This window comes from Solanum dulcamara, chromosome 3 (assembly GCF_947179165.1).
Source record: "Solanum dulcamara chromosome 3, daSolDulc1.2, whole genome shotgun sequence".
Classification (NCBI taxonomy): domain Eukaryota; kingdom Viridiplantae; phylum Streptophyta; class Magnoliopsida; order Solanales; family Solanaceae; genus Solanum; species Solanum dulcamara.
In genome coordinates, this window is record NC_077239.1 from 77,488,370 (window position 1) to 77,515,501 (window position 27,132).

Sequence of the window (27,132 nt, forward strand, 5' to 3'; positions counted from 1 at the left end):
GCCGTCTTAGCTCAGTGGTAGAGCGCGTGGCTTTTAACCACGTGGTCGTGGGTTCGATCCCCACAGACGGCGTTTGATTATTTAATTTTTCTTTTATATCACTCAATTCGTTGTTTTAAAAAAATCAATTGCAATGAATAAAATATTCAAAGCACATTAAATTTTGATACAGTTATAGAAAAAAGTACCGAAAATCATTTTTATAATTAAAATAAAAAGTTATTTTAAGAATTTTTATTTTATTTAATTCCACTTATATATCACTCAATTCATTATTAAAAAAAATCAATTGAAATGAATGAAATATTCAAACAACACAAAATAATCATCATGTGTAATATCACATTTATCCTTCTCAAACCCTACTTGTGAGATTACTGTAAATATGTTGTTCGGTACGACTTATGAGTCTACATCAAAATTAAGTCTTTACCAGCAACAACATTATTGGCATCTAGTGCAAGCAAGCTCTAAGAAAATTAGAGATGGTACTTAATAAATGATGCCTAGATCTGGCAAAGGTTCAATACATTTGTATTTACAACAACCAAATTGTGAAAAATACATAAGAGGTTTGAGGCACTTCACTAGAATCTACCTGAGTCAGTAAAGTATGAAGCAGCTTCTCTTTGAGAGAGTGCTCGTATAAAGTTCAATCTCTGTAGACCCAACCCCATAAATGTAATCATCTCCTATCGTAAAACCATAAATATTTTTAGAAGAGCTAGGCATCTTTACTATCAGGACAGTCAGTATCAAGCATACCGATAATGGAAGATAGGGCTGAAGTCCACTCTTGCACGCCACTCTGAGGATCCTTTTTCCTCATAGATTCCAGCTTACCAATAGCCTCCTTTGGAACACCGCATTTAAGAAGAACAATTCCAAGTGATTTGAATGTTGAATCATCAGGTTGGATGGCAGAAGAGAGCATTTCCTTGTAAGTCGCCAAAGCTTCTTTATACCTCCCATCAGTTGCACACAATCCAAGCACATTGTTGTAACTCAACAAGTCAGTCAGAAGTCCCAGTTCTTTCATTTTTCGGGCATTTTGAATGGCTTCCTTAAACATTCCATTTCTCCTGTACATGCACAGCATCATTGCATAAGAAAATTCATTTGCATTTCCCTTTTGCTTCAGGTGCTCAAAAATCTCTTCTGCTTGTCTAACCATAGAGCGCTCACTGTACAAGTCAATCATGCAATTTGAAGAATATACATCAGCCCCTGCCTCGAAAGACTGAAGCATTTCAAACGTTTCTTGTGCTTCTCTCAAATATCCAACCTTGGTGTATAGCTTGATTAAGGAAGTGTATATAACAACATTTGCCTCTAAACCAGAGTCTCTCATTTCAACCAAGTATTTTGTAGCGTCTTTAACACTTCCCATGTCAGCAAAGGCATTTATCAGTACACCATAAACAACAACATCAGGCTCGACGTCAAATGCAATCATTTCATCGAATAAGCTTACTGCCATTTCCAGCTGACCTACTTTAACAAAACTAGATATCACAGCACAATAAGGGATACAATCATCAACCAATCCCGCCTCCTGCATTTTCCTCACATAAGATGCTGCTTTCAGTGGCAGATCTGCACCAGCTAACATTTGGATGAGTGAACTATAACTGCATCTATCAGGAGATAAGCCATGTTTCTCCATGCTATCAAACAAGTAGCATGCCTCGTTATATTTCTTGCTAATCCCATATGCTTTGATCATTACATTGAACTCAAGAACAGTAAGTCTTTTTCCCTCTCTACAGCAATTAAAAGCTCTCTCAGCTTCCAAAATATGGCCACGTTCGCCGAAGGCATCAATGTTGGCAGAATAGCATTCAGAATACATTTTTCCTGCAAGATGGAACCTCTGGAACCAGGACCATGACTTTTCTACCATCCCTGCTTCTAGATACATCCTAGTCAAAGCTGACTGAGTAAATTCATCAATCTGTAGATCTTTCTTATCCATCTCCAAAATGAGCTTCTCTGCTTCACTAACCATATTCCTTATAGAAAATGCATACAAAAGAGTGCGATAGGTCACTGCATCTGGCTCTAGAGAAGCATCTTTCATAATTTTAAAGTAGGTGGCAGCCATTTCTATATTGTCATGCTTGGCGTGAAGGGAAATAAGAATATTGTATGTTCTTGTATCAGGATGACACTGAAGCCCCTTCATCTTCCTCATCAAGGAAGCAACTTCTTCCATTCTGCCATTATTACCACACATGTGAATCATTGTATTGAAAGTAACTGTTGTCGGCAGGATCCCTTCCCTCAGCATCTGGTGAAAAGTCTCATATGCTTCTTTCACTTGTCCTGCCTTCCCATAAGTGTCAATTAAATTGTTATAGGTATGTGAGCTCAAACAAACACTTGAACCAGAAGAACCATTGACCCTAATACCACTTCTTGGTCCACCATTTATACGTTCCTCCCCTTGACATTTGCATAAAGACCACTTTTTCAAAAACTCTTCTGCTTTCTTAAACTCCCCTGCCATTTTATACATCTGAACAACAATTCCCATTGTCACCTCATCCGGTACCATACCTCTTTCATTCATCAAATTCAACCATTCCATTGCCTGCTCCCTACGCCCACCCTTGCTGTAGACATCAATCAGAGTCCCATAAGTTGAATTTATAGGCTCAACTCTCCTTTCCCTCATTTCACCCAACAACCTCTCAATCTCACCCCACCTCTGTGATTTCCCGAGAATCCTAAGTATAATATTATAATGTATAACATTCAATTCATGGCATCCTCTTCTCTTAAACCACTCAAAAATCTCCATTGCTCGGTGCCACTCCACCTGCTCCTTCAATATAATAGTCCTTTCTTTTTTAGTCAAACTCTTTTCCCATGGCTTTAATGCCTCATCCAAATTACTAACCTTCTCCAAAGCTTCCAGCATAACTGGAATGCATCCTCCATATCTTGCCCATTTTTTCGAACCCTTGGTCTGGACTTTCTCCATCGCATTCCCCGAGCCCAATTGACCACCATTTTTTTTGTTATTCTCAGTTCTATCAACTGGTTTCCTAAAAACACCATTCTGGGTCTTCAAAACACCATTTTGGGTCTCCTTCACGTCCTTGCACCATTTTTTCGAACAGTTGGTCTGCACCACATTTAACGAGCTCCATTTACCATCAACTTTCTCCTCGCTCTCAGTTTTATCAACTGGTTTTCTCAAGAAGCCATTTTGGGCCTCCTTCACGTCATTGCGCCATTTTGTCGAACACTTGGTCTGCACCCCATTACCCGAGTTCGACTGGCCATCAATTTTCTCCTCACTGTCAGTTTCATCAACTGGTTTTCTCAAGAAACCATTTTGGGTCTTTAGAACACCATTTTTCCAAACATGGGTATGCGAGTTTTTACCAATTTGATAATCCAACTTCTCTTTTACATCATTACCATACCCAACACCAGTCCTGAATTTGACCCCAAGATTCTTGCTTTTCTCAATTCTTCCATTTGGGTCATTCAATTTGTTCTGGTCCTTGTATTTCTTAGTGGGAGGGATTGAAATTCCAATACTGGGAGTGGGTTTAGTTGAGTTTAATATGTGGAAACAATTGCTGGTGTCAACATACTGAAACTTCACATACATTTTTCTCAATCTCTCAGTTGAATTTAATGTAAATTTTGAGTAAAAGTTAAGATATGAAGGAAGGAAAGCATTAGGAACTGCAGAAGAAAATGTAAAGAAGACGAATGGCTAAGGAGGGAAAAATCAAGTGGGCAATGTTATCACAGGTAATAAGCGGTAGGTCGTGAGTTCTATCCTAACAGACGGCGGTTTTCTTAATTTGTTTCTGTTATTGGCGGCCAAACTTCGATACGAGTGTGTTTGCCTAAGCTTATAAGCTGGTTAGAAACACTTTTCGATTTATTTATGTGTTTAATAAAATTTTGTAAAAAGTGTTTATAAGTCAAATGAATAGTTATTATGTTACCTATATCAACAATAAACATCTTACTTTGTAAAAATTATCAGTCTATAGCAATTATTTTTATAAAAATATAACCAAGGTTAAAGAGTTTGAAAAATATTTTAGAACTTTAATTTGCTACTTAGAGATTGGAATCTATATGAAACAAGCTACAATACAAATTCCTTCCATCAATCTATTTCTTTTTATACTTTTACAACTTTTTGAGATATTTAATGGCCAATAAGCAAAAAGGAATATAAAAATGGGGGAATTTTTTCAGGAGGAAGTTAATATCATTAAGATGTTTTTGCAAGTTAATATCATAAAAAAAAGGGGGGGAATTGCTATTTTGATGTTACACTAGGAAGTAGGAAAGGTCCTCTGCCTTTATGTAAAGTCTTTCAATACATTCAATTACTTCATGGTTTGTGATGAAAAAAATATACTCATGAAGAAGTGCACTATGCATTTGATCAAACACAAATATTCAAGCTATGTTGCTCGGACTCTTCAAAAAATAATGTTGTAAACTCGTAGCCGTGTCGAATCCTCAAAAAAATACATTATTTTTGGAGGATCTGACACGCACTCGGCGATATTTTTGAAGAAGAGCAACAGTTTCCAAGTGCTATATAGATTATTACAAGTATTTCAGTTTGGTAGTATGATCATGAACAATTTGAGTCAATTATGACCCTTCATTTCCTTGGACGACCAGTTTTTCAACATAACCATGAATCTCTTAACATTCTTGTTGCAGAAACACTGATTTATCTGGCAATTTATGAGCAATACTTCTTAAACCACACTCCAATGTTAAGAAAGCTTTCAAAGTCCGTTCGCGGTCTGCCAAAAGAGTACACACATGATCACGTTTCAGGGCAAGTGGAGAAGTGTTAATGATCCCCTCGGGTTGGGGGGAAAACTTAGTTCTTGAATTAGGCAAAGGAACACAATTACCTGTCGAGTTCGTGTATGTCATCAGGAAACATCATCACCTTAACTTCTACGCCTTTCTCCTTCAATGCTCTTGCATACTACAGAGATACAGAAGAACGAAGAAATGTTTATGAGATGAAATGTTTATATCAAACATCAAACCAGGAATGAAATGATATTGTATGAATACTTTACTTCATCGTTACAAAATGATCAAATGATCTTTAGGATAGTTCCATGAGAGTCCCAATTAATAGGAGAATGCATATATCATTCATTTTAGACTCAAATTTGGAAAACTCAAGCGATAGAGAATAATTGCTTGGATTAATAAGCAGTGACATGGTTAAGTAAAGCTACAGAAGCAATTGAATTTGTGGTATGTACTTAGTTTTCCCTTGTTAGTCTAATTTGATGCCTCACAAAAGGAAAGGAAAGTGTACCTGTAATCCATCAGTAATGGGTACACGAAGGTCCTTAGCACCTAAAAGCATGAGTGTGGGAGTTTTAACCTGCAGGATTACCTCCATGTGAGTATAGGAGCATCAATAAAACAATGCAGTGCCATGTAAATACCAATAGGCACCGGACACCAGCAAATTGTATGCCTAGAATTAAATATAATTTCTTTTTTTCCTCCCATTTCCAGTTTCTTTTTGTTTGAATGTCAATGGGAAATAGAAGGAACCATATGAAAAATGATTACTATAATCTATGCATTTTTCAGTTTGTCAAGTTCTAAGCTCCTGTTCAATAAAACTTACTAGCCTTATTCAACGATAACAGTAACACAGCAGATGAAGCAAACCTTGGATATATGTGAAATTGGTGACTTGTTGTACAATAGAGCAAGGTGCTCAGCTGAAGTTGCTGCTGTAAAGTTTGATTTTGCTTCACTTCCAAATGCCTCAAAATAGCACCAATCAGGTATATCAGTTGTACCAACCATTAGAGCAAGGTTGCAGACTGGGTTCCTAGCAGCTGCAGCAGCAAACTTGTCTGGTGCCTGCACGGGTACATTAGTAAGAACAGAATAAGTTAACTTTTCCCATCACATTATAGATGAACTAGCAGAACGGATGGTCTAATCAACATGCACAAACATTTACTAGATGTGGATTTTGGTGTAGAAGAAACAGGTTGCTTGTGGAACTATCCGACCTGGCCTATCAAGTGTGTCGTCAAAAATCCACCATGGGAAATGCCAACAGCAGCAATTTTGTCCGGATCAGCAAATCCCATACCAATGACATGGTCTATGGAAGCAAGTACATCGTTAACGTCCTGTGGATGTGAAATAGTGGAAAGGTTAAAAGAAATGTCCTCATTACGGATAAAATATGAATAGAAATCAACTGTCATAAAGAAGGTTGGACAAAATAGCACCTGTGAACCCACCCTCCCTGGAAGAGATTGAACTGCTTCCTCACCAAATCCCAAGGAACCTCTGGAAAGACGTCAATAAGATATTCATGTTGTAATACATTCAAGATATGCTTTATTAACGAGTTTATCTTAATGAGAGATTCAGACTGGTTGATTATATGCTACACCGTCTGCTAGTTCAGCACACATTGTAGTACACTCAATTGTTGACTACTCAAAGATGCCACTTGCAAGCAAGATAAAGTGATGCCAAAAGGTGATTATGGTACTCTTTAACTTACCTATAACTTACAATAAGTAAGCTAAATCCAAGTGAGCAAAGAAAAGCTGAAGACTTTGAGAAGCTTGACAATGACACACACTGAGGACCCCCATGAAGGACTACAATCAGTGGGTCACATGCATCGTGCTTCTTAGATTTGGAGGATGCAAAAATAGCTTCATAAGGTTTGCTTGCACCTACCATGAATCAGATTTATGCACTAAATTAAAAGCAGAGAAAAACATAAGGGTGAACAATTAAGAAGAAAAGGCAAGGCCAAGATGCAACTTTTATTCTGATAAATATTATGCATTTATGCATCAACTACATATTTGCTGTACCTTTTGTGAGATTCTCAGAGGCGTCTCTGACAGGAATCGGCATTGTACAAAACTCCTTGGATGACAACAAAGACCTCACCTTTGAAGAAACACAGAATAATATTAAGAATGGCTAGTCTTTATTCGTTGTAGCCCAGCCCAAAAGGATTTAAACAATATGGACATCATATTCACCTTTTCCGAGCATTTGGTTATGGGGCTTGAGATATCTAGCCAATTCCATTTGGTGTTGTCGTAGGCATTCTCGACAAGATAACCATACTTGATTTCAGGAACATTAATTGGACTGCTACAAACTTCAAAGAATTAAACAGCATCAAAATACTCTTATTGGATTTTTCATTCCGTAATTCATATTCAAGCATATCATACGAAAGATTTCAGATGAATATTGACTCTCTTTTTTTGACAAGTTAAAATGCAGGCTTAAATGGAGCAACATGGTCAGTAAAGAGACATATAGCCGACCTGAACTTGCTTGGGACTGAGTCATAGTTGTTCTTGTAAGTTAAAAAGGCAACATTGACTCTTACCTGCAATTATATTGTCACCATCCAGCGTAAGGACATCCCATGAAAACTCTGATGTGCTCGGGCTGATTCGTGATACGTTTCCACTGAAAGTAAATGAGCATGTGGTTGAATACAGAGGAAGATACATAACGTTTGATTATGATGGAGATAGGATGTTTTCCTTGCTTTACCTCAAGATATCCACAGTTAGTACAAATAGGGTGCTGCCCCAGGCAGATGATAAAATCATAGTGCGCCCATCAGAAAGCCACGGGTTACTAAGAATATTTGAACAGTATAACCCAGGGAAGCTTCCATCTTCAGCACACATCACAACGGGAACCTACAGCGGTCATTGAACCTACTAATATAATCAGCAGGCTCAAGTGAAACGACAAATTTAAGGATAACTCAGAAAAAGGAAAAAGGTGAAATCATTATGCCATCAATGTATTCAATTTAACAAGGAGGACATGCATTGACCTCATGAACGAAGAAGTTACAACCTCTATCCAACTAAGACTAAGTTGAAAATAGCATCAACCTTCATAACCCCTAGTCACCTACCCCCCACTCCCACCCACCCCTAAAAAAGTGTAGAAAACATTATACATCTTAATCAAGGTAATGCAATTTTAAAACAAAAGAACAGTATAGCCAGGTGTCTTGCTTATCCTTCCATACTGGTAGTCGTAGTATTTCCCATATAGTTTCTTGTATTTCGATTATAGCATTATTTTGTTGCAGCTACTGTTCCTTTTTTTTCCAGAATGCTTTGTCATGCTTTCTATAATAATTTTCTATGATTTCTTTGCTTCCTTTATTTTTTCCGATCTCTTTGATATGCTTTTCTCCAGACCCTACTTGTGGAATTACACGGGGTTTGTTGTTGTTGTTGTAGTAATCACCACAACAAGATGATTTTCACATTGTCCATCCTTGCGAAACTTCATTACATTACTCAAGAGTACTAATTATAACAGAAGAGTTGTAAGTGACTATGTCTTTTACATGGTTGAACCACTGATATAAGTTTGTAAGCAAAGCAGAAAAACAATACCACATCAACAATTTTGTTATGCGAGCGTGACTCTGTATCAATGGACCAATCAATTCTATGAAGTGAATCTGTTGCATTATGTGCTCCAGAATCTACAGCACTTTTTGAAGATAAAAACACCAGGAATTTTCCATCTGGGCTGAGAATTGAGAAAAATAAGAACTGTTATAGTCTGAAAAAAGTTGTTTACAACACCGAATGTTGAAGTGTGAGAGAAATTTGACCAGACTTTACAAGATATCTGCCACCAAATTGAGAGAACAAGGTAAACGTTAAAACGGTTGTTGAGAACCAATAATTTTAACAAGCAGATGTACCTAAAACGAGGGAAGAATGTACTACTTATGCTTTCTGTCAGCACAACTGCTGATAGTTTTGTATCCGTTCTGATAAGAAAAGTAACAAATGGCAAGACAATCACAAAATTATATATCAATAAATACTTAGTCACTTCAGCGGAAATAGAAATGAATGGTATAATGTAAGCATGCTGTCAAAATCTTTGAAAAAGGAAAGGCTTCTTCAGCACAAGCAACTTACCCAGATTGACGTGGTTCGTATCTAAAACAAGGAGCTCTAACAACATATAAAGAACAAGGCCTATTAGTGCAGTATTTGATACCAAACTTCCTCATCTCCGATGGCCACCCAACAAAAACTAGATTTTGTATTGAGTTCTTTGATGATGGAGCCCAAATAACTTGCCCTACACTTAGTGACTTTTCTATGCCATCTACAGCGCGTACCTCTCCACTGCACAAAGTTGCATTTAACGGTTACCACATTAAATTTACATGATAAAGTTTTCCAGAACTACTTAAGCAGACATCAGTGAAATTATTAACCTGCTAATGTTGATGACAAAAAGCTTAGGTAGCCTTTTCCCATCATATGCTTCGCCCCAGCCCTCTTCCCAATCTCCTTGACCTTTCCAGCTATTGCAGTCTTTATCTGGACAATCCCCTTTCTCGTAACCAAAATATGTAAATGTTGGTTTTGCAGAAACAGGCTCTTCAGCAATATAAGCAATCAAAGTTTCATCAGAATTCCAGGAAATCCCCTCGAACCTGAGACCAGACAACCGGTAGAGATAGCAACTAACAACTTGTAATATTGTTACTAAATTGTACTCCCTCCATTTCAATTTGTTTGTCTTACTTTCTTTATTAGTCCGTTTCAAAAAAGAATATCTCTTTCCTTTTTTGGCAATTCCAACTTTCCACATTACATGTTTAAGACCACACAAGATTAAAGGACATTTTGGTACATTCTATGTATCTTTAGTTTAAGACCAAAAGATTCAAAAGTCTTATTTACTTTCTTAAACTTCGTGCCAAGTCAACACCAAACAAACAAATTGAAACGGAGGGAGTAACATTAAACTGGTTACAGGATATAGCAGGTTGTAGCAAGTATCCACAATGAATAGAGAACACGATAAGAAAATGAAAGTAGTTCATTGTTTGTAGTAAATTAAGTTACCATCCATCGGAATATACAGATCCATGGATAGATGAAGGAACATGAAACTCCCTTTCCACCTGAGATGAACTCCAAATCTCGAAGCAAGTAGGGGAATCATTTTCAGCATTTCGAACAACAAGAAGCTTTGAACCTGATGGAGATGGAACCATCAAAGATGCTGTCCCCATCTCAATAGGGAAAGCATCCCAATGAAATTGTACAAAATCATCTCTTTCTTTGGAAATGTGACTAAATGATGCATATCTCCTCTTCTTATTCTCCAGGAGATTAGGTTGACTAATTGAGAACATAACCTGTGAACCTCCTGAAGCAGCAAAAACAACCAAAAGAACACCACAAGTCATCTTTTGGCTCTCACAGATCATCATATACCTAAGAAATAAAAGCTTGACAGGAAAGAAGCGATATGACAAAATATCTAGAGAGAGTTGAAGTAGCAATACCACAGTTAGTTTTCAAAGTCCATGCCTTTTCAATTGTTGGGATTTCAGTGAACTCTTTGAGTAATGTAGATTGAGAAAAGTATTCTTCCTCTGAAATTTCATTTAAACCAACAGGAGTATCTTTGAAAAGGCTTGCTCCAGAATTTTCCATTTGCAGAGTTGCGATTAAGACAACAAGATTCAAAACTTTTCTTCGCTTTCTTAAACTCCTGTCAAGTAAAAAACCAGACAAACAAATTGAAAACGGAGGGAGTAACAATTGAACAGATAAAAAACTCAATCTTGGAAAAACAATCTGATAACTTCTCTCTTCAATCTTGATTCCTTCTGTAAACAAATAACTAGAATCAAATTCTTTCAACCTTCTTGGCTTGCTTAATATTTTAGGATAACTCAATTCATTCTGAACATAAAAATTAAATCTTGGCGAACAGAAACTATAGAAAGAGCATTCAAACATGGTGTAGAAAAAGATAAACCAAGAAAGCTTACATAGAGAGAGGGGAATGGAGAATTTTTAAGTTTTCCACCCAATGTTTAGTTGGTCATGTATTTTGGGTGTTCTTTAATTTTTTGTGATCAAATCGGTGATATTTATATTCATATCATCATTAAAAAAATAATTAATTCATGTAAGTTTATATTTTCATATCATAATATAACATAAGTTAGTGGTAAGATTTGTGCACGCTTTATTTTTTTTAGAACTATTTTATGAAATTTCACTCGGTATGTTATTATTGTTGTAATATAATACAAGTTATGCTGTTTAATTTCTACAAAACTTACATAGATAGAAGCACAAGTTAAGTTCAGAATCCACAATTTATGTATTAAAAGATATAACTTAATTTCTATCGACATAAGTTCAGTTTCATAACCCACAAGTTAATCGTAAGAGACATAATTTAATGTCGAGTGAAATTTGGTCATCGGTAAGAATATTCATTGATTGAACAACAAAAACAAATTTAAATATCATAAGTTTGAAAGACAAAAATTAAAAATCATTTTGAAATAGGGATAATCCATACAAAAACTTAATGTTTAGTAGCCGTGATTGGGCGTTACATTTAATTTGAATTCGTGCAAGAAATTTCTTGAAAATTTTCCTAACAAAAGTAGTAATTTTATATAGAGGGCTCAAATTGAAGACTTTTTATTGGAATGAATAGTACTAATCATCACATCACAGTCCTTATTACTGCTTCATAATTCTCATTGTGTCAGCAATTAGGGCAACTTTTTAGCTAAATTTTGGAAATATTCCTTACATCTAGATAAGTTCTCTGTAATTTAAGCTGTATTTAAGATAAGTTCTCAATTCAATGAATTATTAATAAACATATTATCTTGACAGACATTATTAGTATAAAGTATCACTTCACTCATTTGCATCATAATATGCTTTCAATTAAACTACTTCCTCTTATCCTAATCTCTTTGGTGCCCAATCTCATCATTTTTTAAAAGCTAAAATCAGGTTAGATTAATTGTTTCTTGAAAAATAAATATTCACATGTTTAGAAACTATACAAAATGTAGTTTCAGTTAAAATTTTCTCTAATGAAAATAGAAAAAAAAAATTCTAAAATTTTAGTTAAGACTACTTAGCTTGTATATAGGAAAGCCAAAAAAAAAAAGGAACAATTATTTTAGGATAGATGGAGGAGTATCTGTCAAATTAAGTAATTTGTCATTCTTAATTAACAAGGACAAAGTTTCACCTCTTTGAAGTGTAAAAAGAAGAAAATTCAATAAACTTTAATAGGTATTCATTTTACAAGAAAGTTATCAAGAAAAAAGGCACTAATAATTTGTCTTTTAGACAGGAATATTATGTATTTTCTAACAAATCAAATTTACATACATTATGTTACCATTAGTTGTTGAATATCTAACTCCAAATCATATTAATTATTCAAATTAACATTACCTTGTATTGTGTCGCTAAAATAAAGGATAAATGAAACATATTACTTCCTTCGTTTCAATTTGCTTGTCTTACTTTCTTTTTAAGTTTGTTTCAGAAAGAATATTATATTCTACGTATCTTTAGTTTAAGATCACAAGATATAAAAATCTTCTTTATTATTTTAAACTCCGTGTCAAGTCAAAATCAGAAAAAACATATTGATACGGACAGAGTAGTATTCTGCAGTGCATTGCACAGTTGGGAATTTATACAATTTGTTCTTGCATATGATCAATGCTTTTGAAAGAAGCTGCTACACAAAAATTCAAAGATGAACTCCTTTTGATGATTTTATTGAACTGTACAACACATGAACTGTTTTTTTTACATAACATTTGAGTTTACCATTAGCCAGTCATTGCAAAGGACAAATATATATGACCAATTTCCTAAGGTGACATATTTAAAATGTTCATATCTTCAACTCAGAAGAGAGCTTGAACATGAACATGGAAGGAGTATAATCGTCGTCCTTCTTGAGGGGAAGGTCTAAAATTGACCTGTAGGAAAACTTGTTCAAGAATTGAATCATATATGTCTATTTGCAGTGCTTCTTGAACCACACTCCAATATTAAGAAAGCTTTCGAAATCAGACTGTGGCCTGAAAAGACGGAAAACAGGTCCAGTTTCCAGTAGGAAGTGAAAACAAACAAACATGAAACTCAAGTAAATTGATCCAGGACCATCCTACCTATCAATTGCGTGATTGTCCTCTGGAAACACCAGCACCTTGACCTCAGTTCCTTTCTCCTTCAATGCACGAGCATACTTCGTGCAACAAAAAGGAAAAACATTTACTTTCTGAAATTATACATCTTATGAAAACCGACTAACCATTATTTAGAAAGTAATCAGTCATGTTCAGAGCTAATTGTACTGTTAATGTTTTATAAACAACTTAAATGGACAGCTTCTAACTCATGTATTTTACACAATTCAGTTAATCATGTTTCTAAATTGATATTCGGTACCAAAGTTGTTGCATAGTAGATTCAGATTGACTCATTCAAGAAAGGTCCTTTTACAAAGAATTATTGATAAATAAAAAAAGAATATTGACCTGCCCATTCAACGCAAATATGTTAAGGCAAATGAATGGTTTATATAACACATATACTTAAGAATATAGACCTGCCAAAATCATGTTGATAATGAAACATAAACATGTGATTAATAAAAGAAACAAGAAGAAGAATATATTAAATCTTACTTGCAAGCCAGTACATATTGGTACACGGAGGTCCTTCTCACCTAGCAAGAAGAGTATAGGAGTTTTGACCTGCAATATTAGATAACATGGATGTGGCAAATGCATTCAGAAATATAAGATCAGGAAAATACATCCATAGAGACATGATCCTTGAAATCTAGAAATAACTGGAAACACAGTTAACGTAAAATGGAAAGATTTCTCAAATCCAGATTTTGTTGATTAGAGCAGACCTTGGAAATGTGTGATATTGGTGATTTGCCATGAAAGACAGCAAGGTGTTCAGATGAAGGAGCTTCAGTAAACATTGATTTTCCGAGATGTCCAAAAGTCTCTGCATAGCACCAATCAGGGATATCAGCTGTTCCAACCATCAAGGGAAGGCTGCAGACAGGATTCCTAGTAGCTGCTGCAGCAAACTTATCGGGTGCCTGCAGTAATAATAGCAGAACTGTCAAATCTATAGTCTTTCAGATACACAAGCTTGTCCAGCTTCCCTATATAAAGCAACAAATGTACACAGAACAAAGCTGGCAAGGACCAGAAGTTTCACAAGTGTAAGTGAATACGTTGTAGAACGAGCAGACCTGGCCAATCAAGTGTGTTGTCAGGAATCCACCATGGGAACCACCAAGCACAGTTATTTTAGATGGATCTGCAAGTCCCATATCTATGACATGATCTATAGCTGCTAGCACATCATTAACATCCTGCACATGCAGATATCTAATAAGGTACAAACAAGTCAAAACACTTTAGATTTCAAATCCTTGATGAGCAACTTTAGATTTCAAATCCTTGATAAGCAATCTTTTAAGCGAACAAAAGAAGAGGACTATGGAGCAGTACCTGTGATCCAATTTTTCCTGGAAGAGATTGCAGTGCTTCCTCACCAAAACCCAAGGAGCCTCTAAGATAAGGTAAGAAAATGAAGGCACTTAATCAAGTCATTAACGGTTGCTTAGCCAAAAACAAAAGATAGCAAATGAAATATCTCGAGAACAGTAGCAAATCCATATACAGATTTGTTTGGCTTGGATTGCCAACAATGAAGACGACATGTTCTACAGTTCTAAAGCTTTAGCCTTTGTCTGCGCTTAATTTCAGAGAATCTCCGGTTCACAGAAGGTCAATGTAGGTTTACAAGTTTCTGGTTATCCAAGAACTTCTGAAATAATATGCGTCTTATTGTCTGGGAATTTTTTTTGAGGGTTGTTCCTAAGCATTTGATTTTTAATTAGTATAACATTTTTCCTTTTACTTGTTTTCAGACATGTAACTAAAATAATTATCAGTACGTATATAAAATTGAACATACTTTACAAGTATAGGGGCATGAAAAGTTCCTCACCTATAATTAACAATCAACAAGCTATAACCAATTGAGGAAAGGAAAGCCAAGGAATTCGAGAAGCTTGACAATGAAATGAAGTGAGGACCCCCATGAAGGACTACAATTAGCGGATCACACAGATTATGGCTCTTACACTTGGAGGATACGAAGATAGCCTCATATGGTTTGTTGGCACCTGAAAGAAATTAAACGGAGGGAGTAGAGGCTTAAAATTTCAATAAAACGAATAAATTGGTTGGATGAACAAGTATCCTATTACCATTACTCAATATTTCTTCATTTTGTTTCATTGCGTTTCCTACCTCCTCAACAGTTAAAACACTATTCACAGGTAAAGAAAGTCTTTAGTCAGACTGATAAATTAATACCTGCGGTAAGGTTCTCAGAGATATCCCTGACTGGAATTTTGATAATAGTAGATTGGCAAGATGACAATAGAGAAGTGACCTGTGAGCATCACAGATGTCTATGAATAATATAAATGTCATTCCCGTAAGCAAGCATTGAGCAGAACATTTTGATGGAAACATTTTGTAAATGATTGAACAACCAGATGAACCTTTTCAGAGCTTCTATATATGGGGCTTGAAATATCTTGCCAACTTGCTAAGGCCTCTGCAGATGAATTTCCAACAATGCTTCTGTACTTGATTTCAGGAACATCTGAGGGACTGCTACAGACTATACAAGAGATAAATACCAGAATAAACAAGTCAATGAAGAACGCAAACATAGGCATTTTGTGCAGCATAGGCACCCGTCTACAGAAAACATAAATTCTTACCAGCAATGATGTTATCACCGTCTAGTGCAAGCAAGCTCCAAGAGAAGCTAGAGTTTCCAGGACTAATGCGTGACACCTTTCCACTATCAATTAACAAGCAATCATTAGTCCATAGGAGATTTAAACAATGTAACGACACCATAATGTCAGTCAAAAACTGAGTCACCTTACACATAGTTACCTCAACACATTCACCGAAAGTATTACTTCAGTGCTTTCCCAGACAGAAGATAAAATCATGGTATATCCATCAGAAAGCCAAGGTTTACTTAGAAACTTAACACTATAAAGGCCAGGGAAGCATCCATCTTCAGGACACATCACAACAGGAACCTGTCACATAAGTGTGGCACCAACAGTTAGATAATACACAAATGAAAAATAGTTACAACAAATGATCATTCACTACCCTCAAAGTGCTGACAAAAGTTGGAAGAACAGAGAAATAGTGCGAACCACGTCAACAATGTCAGCATCTGTGTTTGGCTTTCCATCTATGGACCAATCAATTCTATGAAGTGATTGAGTTGCAGAATGCGCCCAAGAGTCTACAGAACTTTTTGCAGACAGAAACATAAGGGACTTTCCATCCGGGCTGGAAAATTCAGTAGAAGTAACAATTAGTTTTAACTTTTCCCAACAAACTAACTTTAGAAATTATATAAGATAATAACAGATTCTTTATGATGCTATAGTTGATTCCCAATAATTGTCAAATAAGAACGATACGAAACTAAGTAGCGACATGCTTCCACAAACTTATGAATTTCTTATTCATCTACATATCTCATCTTTCTAGCATCAACATAAGCGGACATACCTGAAACGAGGAAAGAACGCGCTACTTATTCTTTGTGTCAGCTTAACTGGAGATGCTTCTTCAATTGCATTTATTCTGAAATTGAAAAATTCCATCAAAATGATGTAGATGAATATAAATAAAAAAACAATGAAATTCTACCCAAGCTCATTGTATATTCACACAGATCATACAGTTGCAGCCGATCCACAACATTTCATCTCGAGAAGCTATCAAATTACACACCCAGATTCACGATCTTCTGTTTTTGAAAACGGAGCTCTAACAGCATACAAGGCACATGGCCTGTTATAGCAATACTTAATCCCCAGCTTTCTAGTTTTCGATGGCCACCCAACGAAAACCAGATATTGCTGCAAGCCTCTAGAAGCTGGAGCCCATACAACTTGTCCAACACTAAGCTTCCTTGTTCCTTCAACAGGATGTACTTCTCCACTGCACAAGAAATCAACTATTTACCCTTTAGACTGATATAAGCAAACAATATAAGTTGCCATACCTGTTAACATTGATAACGAAAATCGCAGGTTCTCTTTTTCCAGGGTAGGTTTCACCCCAGTCCTCTTCCCAATCCCCTTGACCTTTCCAGCTACCACATTCCATATCTGAAGAACTCCCTTTCTCGTAGCCTGAATTCGTAAACACGGGTTTAGGGGGAGCCGGCTCCTCAGCGACGTATGCAACAAAGGTTTCATCATCATTCCACGAAATTCCCTCAAACCTGCATTGTCAAATGCTAACAAACAGCATATGATGGTGAAGTGAAAAATCAGAGACCTAAAAGGATGTTCCCCTTCCGTTCCAATTTATATGACACTACAAAAAGAACCGACACATTTTTATATATAGTAACAATTTAACTTTAAACTTCACATTTTAAGCCACGCACATACTTATGACTTATTTTAGACCACATATTCCAAAAGTATTTATTCTTTCTTTCTTAAGCTCAGTCAAATAGCATCACATAAATCGGAACGGAGGGATTAAGATATTTTACCATCCATCCGAATATACAGAGCCATGGACAGAGGACGATACATGGAACTCCTTTTCGACTTGAGATGGACCCCAAATCTCGAATTTGGTCGGAGAATCTTTTTCAAGATTTCTAACAACAAGAAGCTTTGAACCTGAAGGTGATGGAACCATGAGAGATCCACTACGCATCTCAATAGGGAAGGCAGCCCACTCAAAGATTACACCATTTGCACTTCCCTTCGAAATGTGACTAGATAATATGTATCTCCTGTTTTCATTGGCAAGTAGATTTGGCTGGCTGATTGAGAACATACACTGGGTACCTTTTTGTGCAGCAAAAAAAGCAAAAAGAGTTCATTCATCAACTTTTAAAGAACCAAGATTCTTCTTAATTGAAAGTGGAAAAACCTTGCATTTTTTTCAATCATCAAAGTGAAATGTTTTGAATATACAAAAGGGAGATTGGATCATAGCAATCATACCACTGGTAGATTTGAAAGTCCACGCCTTGTCAACGGTAGGGATGCTAGCAAAATGTTGGAGTAGAGTAGAAAGAGAGGAGTATTCTTCCTCAGAGGTTTCATTCAAAACCCGAGCGGATCTTTTGAGAGGACTAGCTTCAACATTTTCCATTGCACTGAAAATTTTGTCTAGAAATTGGAACACAACAAAGGACCAATTAATATAGAAATACTGATAGTTGCCAAGACATTTTTTATCTTACAATCATGAAAAACAACTTAGGATACATTAGGACACCCTAAAACAACAACAACAACAACCCAGTATGATCCCACAAGTGGAGTTTGGGATAGTAGAATGTACTCAAGCCTTACCTCCGAGAGAGGTTGTTTCCGATAGCTGAAATGATACCTGCCAAACAGTTTGAACAAAACAGAAGAAGGGGGATTCAGATATTGGAGCAATCACAACAACAAATTAATCGGAATGGAATGCGTTACACAACAACAAACAGTAGAAAGAACAATTACGAAAATGAAACAAATGAAGATTTTCTCTTTTTTCTTCTATAGTACTGCTTGTTAAAAATGGCCAAGCAACAGTATTACCAACTTCACTGATGAATCTTGGTGTTGTAAAGCAAGGATTGTTAGAACATGATGGTGCACAACTAAAAAAGCTAAGTATTGAGTGGGAATTGATTCATATTCCTTTAGCTAAATAATTTAGTATTCAACCAAATGCAGCGCCAAATATTATCAAATCAATTCTAGAAAATATATTAAAATATCGAATTTGGTAGAAAAATCATGAGTTCATGTGCATCATAATTTATGCTTCTATTTCAATTTGAATAAGACGTTTGTCAAATATTTTATTTTGTTTGTTAAAGATAAAGCGGAAGATAAGATAATATTCCTCATGGCCTATTGTCTAGAAAATATATAAAAATATCGAGTTTCGCAAAAAGATCATCAGTTCATATGCATCATAATTTATGCTTCAATTTCAATACATTTGACAAATATTTTGTTTTGTTTGTTAAAGATAAAGAGCAACATAAGATAAGATTTCTCATGGCCTATTGTCAAGTGATTTTTACAAATTGGATCTTTCAGTGTCATGTTTAAATTTTAAACTAAGGATTTTTAATTTTTTTAGAGAAATCATAAAGTCTAATGGATTCATCATGATTTTTGTTTTGACTAAAATTATGAAGGATTTTAAATTGATAAATAAAATGTATCTTGCCCTAACTTTTAACGTAGTCCAAAGATTTGTGGCTAAATCGAAATTTGCAGTAAATTGTTTTTCGCATATGATTGAATTTTTACATCAAACTCTTGTTTAACGTTAATGGATTTGAAATTGTCTAAAGGTTTACTTGTACATATTCAAAATTAAAAAATATAAATATCTAAAATCAAATTAAAGACCACGTTTATATATTATGTCATAAGAAAACCGATACACAAAAGTTCTCTTTTTTTTGTCCTTGCTTATAATTATGTCTGGGTTCCAATAACACCATATCCTTTTGCTTGTGGCTATCTATTATTATCATTTAAAAAAGTACAAAGAAAATACAAAAATAAAAAGTTGAAAGATCAAAATGCTCATATAAAATTGAACGACTTATTTACCCTTCAATCAAAACTTAAACGTATAAGAATAATAAAAATATAATATCTAAAGAATTTATTCTTGTAAGTTATCAAAATCACATACGTACGTTTTTCCAAATTAATTTCTTCAAGTTTCACAAAAATGCTTAGAGAATTTATTTTGTTTTTTCCTCTCATCTCCTCTAATTTTCAGCTATTTCACTAATTATCTTGAACATTTCACTTCATGGACAAAAAAGTAAACAATTTTATGAAAGCAAAACAAAAAACAAGTGTCGTCCATTACTTTAACAAAATTTGAGACAATGAAACATAGGAGGAGAAAACCAAGTGTCTGTCTGCACATAAAATCAGCAAAGTTTCTCTGTTTTCTCCCAAGTTATCTCTGTTTTGTGCACCAGACAGCGATAAAACACTTCATTAATCTGCGATTCATACTCAATCCGTCTTCTAAGTTCTCTTTTCTGGCTCCAGTTGAATAACTTTATAGTCATACTCATAGTAATAACGGTTGAACTTGCGCTCCTGAACTTGTTGTTGAGCCTCTCCACAAAGAGTCAGGTTCCTTCAGACAAACCAACTCAAGTATCCTGAGACTCAAAATACAAATTATAGACACATTTGAGGGTCTGTTCAGAACATAAATGAATTAACTATAATGGAAACGATTCTTGTTCAAGTAACAAAGATGAAACACTTTATTCTACTTGAACAAAGCTCATCCCCCAAATCAGTTTCTCCTATATTCCGAAGTTCTTTTGTACGCCCAACCCAACTCTCATGATCATAGCAGCAAAATTAGCACCCTGAACTGATTACACCTTGCAATGCATACTTCCTTTTTATCAATATTACAGCTAAAGTGAAAGAATAAGAAGGTCGTTCTGCAGTAAAAAAATACAAAGTTACTCCCTCTGTCCCAATTTATATGGTGTTGTTTGACTGGGCACCAAGTCTAAGAAAGAAAGACTTTTGAAACTTGTGGTGTAAAACTAAAACAAGGCATAATTATTTGTGTGGCTATAAATCATATCATTAAGCGTAAAATGCTAAGTTTAAAGTTAAATTGTTTCAAAATAAAGAAGTAGTACATTCTTTTTGGAAAGGACAAAAGAAAAGGTATGTCACATAAATTGGGATGAAGTAGCTATTAGCAGCAAGAAAACATCATATAATCCAGAAGAAAATACGTTGCCAGCTATTAGCAGCAAGGAGAAAACACCCAAGCTAGATACTATCTCAGAGCTTAAGCTTCAATAAATGATTCCTTTGTTTCCTATTATTGTCCCCTTTTTTTTTCTTTTTTTTTTGGGTGGGGTGGGGTGGGGGAGGGGGGTGATAATGGCAGTGTCCCCATCAACTTTGCACCTCGACTATTTCATTGCGTACTTGCTACCTCTCTCTAACACAACAGATAACAGATGAGTCATCTGGCCAAATCTTTGCCCTATAAACTTTTACCTAAAGAAGAATAGTTAGAGAATGGATCCAAAAAACAAAACCTAGGGGCTACGCCTAGGCATCACTGGTGCATTCGACTACCTACAATTTCCACATCACTGGTGCTCTATTCTTACTCTATCTATACGCACAACGTCCCTCTTAAAACACTGCTCAAGAAGAGAACTATGTCCAGTACCATTGAGTTTGAAGTTCATGAGACCAAGTAATACAACAAAAATAACTGCTCTAGCAAAAGATTATTGTTTCTTGAAAATAGATCAGAAAGGATAATGACTCACAAGATCCAGAAACAATAGAGAAACAAATTTAACAACGCTTAAGAAAATGCATAGAATTAACTCTTACATGTTATTAGTCACACGGTTGATTTCATCTGAGTTATAGGAACTTCCGTTGTTTTTGCATGCATTGTCCCGTATGGAAAAAGGGACAAATAGACTCTTAACGTAGATTTCTGCCTCCATATATGGAGCAAAGTTAGTAACATCTAGGTATCTGAATGAGTAATCCTTTGGATTATATTTCCCCAAAAGTGATCCAATTTCAAGCAGAATATCACCTTCATTCGTCACTAAAATGGGTGGTTTACGTATACATGGCATACCGTCATTTGCAGACTCGATTGTAAACATCTTTGTTGAAGATTCTTTTACTCCATACTCCTTCATAATCCAAACATCTGCATGACACCACATGTAATTACACAACACAGAAAGATCACTTACAAGCACTCCTAGTATGAAATGACCATATTCCTTAAAAATGAAAGACTTTTCTGTCTCTGTCCATTTCTCACTACACAAATCAATAGAACTGATATTCCTGCCGTTTTCAAGCCAATAAAGTTTTCCGTTCACAAGCTTGCCTGAAACATGCAAAAAAAACCTACCTTGGAAGTCGTTAATACGTCTCCAAGAATTACTCCTTAGACTGTATATCTGGACCTCAACACGACACAGATGTATACCTTTGTAAATAGGGAAAATGCCCACTACCTTGTAATCATCTTGGAGCTCATCATATGCAAAACCAAATTTGCACTTCCCACGTTTCTCCAAATAGTAACCACGGCTTTGATTAAGTCGATAATTATGCAGTTTATTATACTTTCTAGTTGATGGATTCCATAGAAACAAGTCATGTACTCCGTTAAATAGACTAATCGCAAGACAAATCAATCCGTTGACAGAACCCACAAGCCAAAGATAGTCTTTGAGATTTTTACCTGGATAATCCAAGTCAATTGCCTCAGTTACGGGATGGTGAAGTAAGAGAACAGTCCGTGACACCATGGCTAGCACTACTAGCAGCCTTAAACATAACTGCATGGTAGGTGTAATCCTTGTTACTAGCGAATAATAAGAGATGGGTATTCACTAGGGATTAAGGAAAGCCAAGATTTTGACACAGACCTAAATGTAAGAGGGATTTCACAAGAAACTTTAACAAGATTTTAGTGACGAGTTCTGCAGGAAGATTAGGCATTGGCAAGACTGAATCTTTGCTTGAAACGGATGGAAATTGAGCAGGGTTTCCGGGATTGCTCCGTTTTGGGTGTAGAGAGACGACTTCATCTCCTTGGGATTCCATTTTGGGTTGCAAAAAGGGGAAATCTTTGGGAGTTTTTGGTATGGAGATTACTATGTGAAGCCCTAAATTTTCTATCTCTTTTTCCTCTTCCAAGAGCTTTTTGGGTCCTTTACACTTTTTGAGCTGGTTTTTATTTTTATCTTTCAATCTAAATCATATTTTTGCAGTGTATAATTTTATATTTTTGCATTATAATATCTTATTAGTTATGCCCCGTGTTTGTGTAAGCCCTCGGAAGTTGGAAAGTCGAAAAATGAGGTTTAGAGAGGGGTTCCCAGGAAATTGCAGTCTTTTGGCACGAGGTGGTCTTCAAGGAGCCCTTCACGGGCCGTGAAAAGCCACCGTGGTCCAGCCTGGTGCAAGATGGGAATTGGGTGAAGACCACGAGAGGCACCATGGGCCGTGGTGGCCTCCATGGAGGTCACCCCTTCAAACCCAAAACAAAGCCCATCACCACAACCACCACCACAAGCCGTGGTGGGCCCTCTGTGCAAGTGTCGTTTCAACTAAGTTTAAGGGTGTTTTGGTCTTTCCCTATGATCTCATTAATGAATGTGGACAATTTTTAGGGGTTTATTCTATTCTATTAACTACCCTACGCCCTCCTAACCCTCTCATTCTCACCCAAACACTCAAAACCCAAAATCTTTTCTCTAAAGTCTTCTCTGAAGAGTCTTCCTCTTCTTCAAGCTAGTTCCAAGGAAAATTCAAAGTCAAGACATCAATTCATTGCAATTTAGGGCTCCTAAGATCTAAGGTATGTGGGAATTCATCCATGGGACCCATGGAATCCTAAGGTTCTTCTCAAAATTCTCTTATAAATTCTTCTCCTAAAAGCCCTAATTTCATGAATTTACATGGGGTCTTCTTAATTATAATATATCTTATGATTATTGATTAAATTGTGCATAATTCACATCATATTGCATGCTTTCAAGTTGAAGTTCAATGACCCATGTTATATGCCATTTCAAGTATGTTTTCAAGGAACTATGATCACGATTTTTAAATGATTTTCAATGAAAGCTTTATGAATGACTACCAAGGTTTATGAATGACTCGTGAAAGATTATGAATAAAAATGGCAGCTCGGTGCACTAAGTTTCCGCTATGCGCAGGGTCCGGGGAAGGGCCCGACCACAATCATGTTAAGAGGTGAAAGAATATTCTCACCAACTCATGAATTTGTTATGAATCAATCATGTTAATGAGCTATTCTTATGATTTTCTTATGATGAGGACTGATATGTTTTGTTGTTCCTAATGATGTTAAGGACTATATTTTCATGAAATACAGTTGGAATAATGACTAAGCACCAAGAGGACTTTTAGTTGGGGTTCAGTAGCCATAGTAGCTATCCAACGGAATCCTAGTAGCAACATTTAGTCCCTAACTACGTTGCCAGCGTAGGTTTATAATGTCAATATGACCTAACTAGTGGATCCACAAATAGCACCATGATAGAGGAAGTACCATCACGGAGTATACCTTGGCAAAGTAGCCTCTCCCCCTTCTCGATGTGGGAGTACATCGAATTCCATGTTATAGCTCGCATGGTCTTATATGTCGGTTAAAGGTCCTATCCTACACCAAGGTATATGAAAAGGTATAAAGTTCTCATGATAATATTTTAATGCATTGACGATATGATTACGATGTTTTATGGTTTTCAAGGTTTTACTCATGCTTTAAGATATTGGTCATGCATCTCATGATTCATATTGATTATGTCTTATATTCATTGTTCAAGCATACTTCTCACATACTTAGTGCACTCCATGTACAAACGCATACTTTTTGCCTACATTGTATCATAATGTAGGGTCGGACAATCATTGCGCACCTCCCACTCATGGGTAGAGTTGAGCTTTACTGTTCTATAGTTTGTGAGTCCTCATGCTTCGAGGACAATACTTTTATCTTTTCATCATTTCTTATGACTTTTCATATGTTGTCATAGGTAAGCTAGGAGCTTGTCTTATGCCCCCATCTAATTTGGTATAGGCATGTTGGATGTCATGGAGTCTATGTTGTCTTTTCATTTCGAGTTTGAGACTTATTCTCTTTTATTGAGACTTTTCATGTTGAGAATTTACTTCCACATCTATGTCTTGGTCTTATTGCTTTACTTTCCTTATGTATGCTCATGTATGATATGCTAAGAGGCTTGGTTGGGGTCCTCCGGACTTTCGATTATCGTGTCGCACCTAGGGTCTACCTTGGGTCGTGATAGTTTTTTAATAATTTATGTCTTACTAGGTATAAATTTGATTTCAAAGTCTGAAAAGTAAAGACCAATTATTTTGAAGAACAAATCATGCAATTAAATGTTGTGTTTTCCGTAAGGAGGAAACATTCAGTGTTTTTACTAAATTAGGTTTTAGTTTGGCTAATTTTTTTTAAAAAAAGAACTCTCACCTGGATGGTTATACCGTTATAATCTTTCTTGAAATTCCAATAACATTGTTTTTGTTTTTAGGTTACATAATTTTTCATTAACTAGTCTTTATGCCCTTGCAAATTTAAATTTAAACTATGGTACATAAAGACTACTTGCAACCTAAACTTCTCAAACCTTGTCAATACTGCTAAAGTGACAGAAAAAAGATTCAGCCTTAGTAGATCATACAAGTAAGAATACGAAGATTGATCTACAGTGAAAAATGCAAAGTTACTCCCTCTGTCACATTTCATGTGGCGGTGCTTGACTAGGCACAGAGAGAATAGTGACTTTTGAAACTTGTGGTCTAAAACAATACATGGATATTTGTGTGACTATAAATCATCTCATTAAGCGTAAAATAAGAAGTCAACCGAGAACCTTGGGTGTTCTATTCTTACTCTATCTATAGGCACAACATCCCTCTTACAACACTGCTCAAGAGTAAGTTCATGAGACCAAGTAATACAACAAAAATAACTGCTCTAGCAAAAGATTATCGTTCTTGATAGTGGACATAAAAGGAAAATGACTCACAAGATCCAAAAGCAAAACGGAAACAAAATTTAACAACACTTAAAAAAAATACATAGAATGTAACTCTTACAGGTTATTAGTCACACGGTTGTCTTCATCTGAGTTATTTGAACCTCTGTTGTTATTGTAGGCCTGGTCACTTCTGTAAAAACAGACAAACTAGGCTCTTAACGTAGACTTCTGCCTCAACATATGGAGCAAAGTTAGTAACATCTATATATTTGATTTGAGTCATCCTCTGGATTATATTTCCCCAAACGTGATCGAATTTCGAGCAAAATGTCACCATTTGACAAAAGAATGGGTGAACCAGATATACGTGGCATCAAGTCATTAGGAGACTTGATAGTAAACATCTTTGTCCAAGATTCTTTTACTCCATACTCCATAACCCAGATATCAGCACCCCACGTGTAATTACAAAACACAGAAAGATCACTTCCAAGCACTCCTAGTACAAAATGACCATAATCATTAAAATTAAAATTGCAGGGCTTTTCTATCTCTGCCCATTTCTCATTACACAAATCAATAGAAATGATGTTCTGGCCCGTTTCAATCCAGTGAAGTTTCCCGTTCACAAGCTTACCTGAAAGATGCAAGAAAATTCTATCTTGAAAGTTGCTAATACGTCTCCAAGAATTACTCCTTAGACTATATATCTTGACCTCAACACGACATAGATGCATACGTTTGTAAATGGGGAAAATGCCCACTACCTTGTAATCATCTTGGAGCTCATCATATGCAAAACCAAATCTGCTATGACCAGGTTCCTCCAAATTGTAACCAGAGGTTTGATTACCTATATAACTAAGCAGTTTATTATACTTTCTAATTGATGGATTCCATATAAACAGGTCATGTAATCTGTTACATAGACTAATGGCAAGACAAATTAATCCATTAACAGAACCCACAAGCCAAGGATAGTTTTCGGGAATTTTACCTGGATAATCCAAGTCAATTGCCTCCGTTACAGGATGGTTAAGTAAAGAGCTAAGAGAATAGTCTGTGAGACTGTGACACCGTGGTTAGCACAACTAGCAACCTTAAACATAACTCCATGATGGGTGTAGTCCTTGTTACTAGCGGATAATAAGAGATGGGTCTTCACAAATTGAGGGCTAGAGATTAAAGAAAGCCAAGATTTTGAAACAGACCTGAATTGTAAGAGGGATTTCACTGGAAGCTTTAACAAGAATTCAGTGATGAGTTCTGCAGGAAGATTAGGCATTGACAAGACTGAATCTTTGCTTGAAATGGACGGAATTTCTGTGGGTTTGCTCTGTTTTGGGAGGGTTTCATCTTCTGTGGATTCCATTTGAGTTTGCAGAAATGGGAAATCTTGGAGTTTTTGCTATGGAGATTACTATGTGAAAGCCCTAAAGTTTTCAATCCTTGTTTCCCCTTGCAATAGCTTTTTCAGCTAGTTTTAATTTTTATCTTTCAATATAAATGATATAAATTATAATAAACAAATGTATATTAGTTAATTAAATATGGCTAT

The 27,132-nt window shown here is 35.8% G+C and overlaps 4 protein-coding genes and 1 non-coding gene across 13 annotated transcripts; 1 reads left to right on the forward strand and 4 right to left on the reverse strand.

The window, feature by feature from the left end:
- Positions 1-72, forward strand: TRNAK-UUU (transfer RNA lysine (anticodon UUU)). Its single transcript has one exon. It is a non-coding gene; the product is annotated as a tRNA-Lys (tRNA).
- A 402-nt stretch (positions 73-474) lies between these two features.
- Positions 475-3,877, reverse strand: LOC129883076 (pentatricopeptide repeat-containing protein At3g23020). Its single transcript, XM_055957637.1, has one exon. The coding sequence runs from the start codon at positions 3,623-3,625 to the stop codon at positions 725-727; it is 2,901 nt and encodes a 966-aa protein (XP_055813612.1). The 5' UTR covers positions 3,626-3,877; the 3' UTR covers positions 475-724.
- Positions 3,878-4,318: 441 nt separating this feature from the next.
- On the reverse strand, positions 4,319-10,936 carry LOC129883077 (acylamino-acid-releasing enzyme-like). Of its 4 annotated transcripts, none has more exons than XM_055957640.1 (18): positions 10,871-10,936; positions 10,379-10,587; positions 9,933-10,239; positions 9,296-9,517; positions 8,991-9,203; positions 8,768-8,836; positions 8,451-8,589; positions 7,582-7,733; positions 7,412-7,494; positions 7,053-7,174; positions 6,879-6,957; positions 6,557-6,734; positions 6,276-6,336; positions 6,051-6,173; positions 5,698-5,895; positions 5,333-5,401; positions 4,911-4,987; positions 4,319-4,796 (listed from the first exon to the last, which is right to left on the reverse strand). In XM_055957640.1, coding segments are annotated over exons 1-18 (2,367 nt in total). In that variant the 5' UTR covers positions 10,873-10,936; the 3' UTR covers positions 4,319-4,732. The 4 variants fall into 4 exon arrangements, with proteins under 4 accessions (XP_055813615.1, XP_055813613.1, XP_055813614.1 ...); XM_055957638.1 differs by lacking the exon at positions 10,871-10,936 and adding an exon at positions 10,741-10,845; XM_055957639.1 differs by lacking the exons at positions 8,768-8,836; positions 10,871-10,936 and adding an exon at positions 10,741-10,845.
- A 1,681-nt stretch (positions 10,937-12,617) lies between these two features.
- On the reverse strand, positions 12,618-18,778 carry LOC129883079 (acylamino-acid-releasing enzyme-like). Of its 3 annotated transcripts, none has more exons than XM_055957642.1 (19): positions 18,574-18,778; positions 18,340-18,376; positions 17,986-18,153; positions 17,523-17,826; positions 17,022-17,243; positions 16,748-16,957; positions 16,523-16,597; positions 16,159-16,297; positions 15,884-16,035; positions 15,703-15,785; positions 15,478-15,599; positions 15,287-15,365; positions 14,916-15,093; positions 14,414-14,474; positions 14,152-14,274; positions 13,798-13,995; positions 13,565-13,633; positions 13,046-13,122; positions 12,618-12,955 (listed from the first exon to the last, which is right to left on the reverse strand). In XM_055957642.1, exons 3-19 carry the CDS (start codon positions 18,134-18,136, stop codon positions 12,892-12,894), a joined length of 2,307 nt encoding a protein of 768 aa, XP_055813617.1. In that variant the 5' UTR covers positions 18,137-18,153; positions 18,340-18,376; positions 18,574-18,778; the 3' UTR covers positions 12,618-12,891. The 3 variants fall into 3 exon arrangements, with proteins under 3 accessions (XP_055813617.1, XP_055813618.1, XP_055813619.1); XM_055957643.1 differs by having other exon boundaries at positions 18,496-18,778; XM_055957644.1 differs by lacking the exons at positions 17,986-18,153; positions 18,340-18,376; positions 18,574-18,778 and having other exon boundaries at positions 17,022-17,258; positions 17,523-17,610.
- Positions 18,779-19,854: 1,076 nt separating this feature from the next.
- Positions 19,855-27,067, reverse strand: LOC129883080 (uncharacterized). 4 transcript variants are annotated; one of them, XR_008765871.1, is made up of 4 exons: positions 26,572-26,585; positions 26,342-26,427; positions 25,693-26,211; positions 19,855-20,180 (listed from the first exon to the last, which is right to left on the reverse strand). XR_008765871.1 is itself a non-coding variant. In XM_055957647.1 (3 exons), exons 1-3 carry the CDS (start codon positions 26,944-26,946, stop codon positions 20,087-20,089), a joined length of 327 nt encoding a protein of 108 aa, XP_055813622.1. In that variant the 5' UTR covers positions 26,947-27,067; the 3' UTR covers positions 19,855-20,086. The 4 variants fall into 4 exon arrangements, 2 of the variants coding, with proteins under 2 accessions (XP_055813622.1, XP_055813623.1); XR_008765872.1 differs by lacking the exons at positions 26,342-26,427; positions 26,572-26,585 and adding an exon at positions 26,786-26,872; XM_055957647.1 differs by lacking the exons at positions 26,342-26,427; positions 26,572-26,585 and adding an exon at positions 26,786-27,067 and having other exon boundaries at positions 25,693-25,764.
- Between the last annotated feature and the right edge of the window lie 65 nt (positions 27,068-27,132).

Bases quoted from the DNA above. Each gene is read 5' to 3' on its own strand.
- LOC129883077 (XM_055957638.1), bottom strand. From the start codon at position 10,838: ATGTTTGAATGCTCTTTCTATAGTTTCTGTTCGCCAAGATTTAATTTT. The intron at 10,588-10,740 runs GTTGAAAGAATT...TTTACTTGACAG, and splicing joins ATATTAAGCAAGCCAAGAAG to GAGTTTAAGAAAGCGAAGAA. The intron at 7,175-7,411 runs GTAAGAGTCAAT...AATTCTTTGAAG, and splicing joins TGGTGACAATATAATTGCAG to TTTGTAGCAGTCCAATTAAT.
- LOC129883076 (XM_055957637.1), bottom strand. From the start codon at position 3,625: ATGTATGTGAAGTTTCAGTATGTTGACACCAGCAATTGTTTCCACATA.
- LOC129883079 (XM_055957642.1), bottom strand. From the start codon at position 18,136: ATGGAAAATGTTGAAGCTAGTCCTCTCAAAAGATCCGCTCGGGTTTTG. The intron at 16,598-16,747 runs GTGTGTAATTTG...TTTCAATTTCAG, and splicing joins ACAGAAGATCGTGAATCTGG to AATAAATGCAATTGAAGAAG. The intron at 14,275-14,413 runs GTACTGCTCCAT...CTGCATGTGCAG, and splicing joins CAGGAAAAATTGGATCACAG to GATGTTAATGATGTGCTAGC.
- LOC129883080 (XM_055957647.1), bottom strand. From the start codon at position 26,946: ATGGAATCCACAGAAGATGAAACCCTCCCAAAACAGAGCAAACCCACA. The intron at 25,765-26,785 runs GTCTGTTTCAAA...CTGTTTTTACAG, and splicing joins AAATCCCTCTTACAATTCAG to AAGTGACCAGGCCTACAATA. The intron at 20,181-25,692 runs GTAAGAGTTACA...TTTGAGTCTCAG, and splicing joins AACCGTGTGACTAATAACCT to GATACTTGAGTTGGTTTGTC.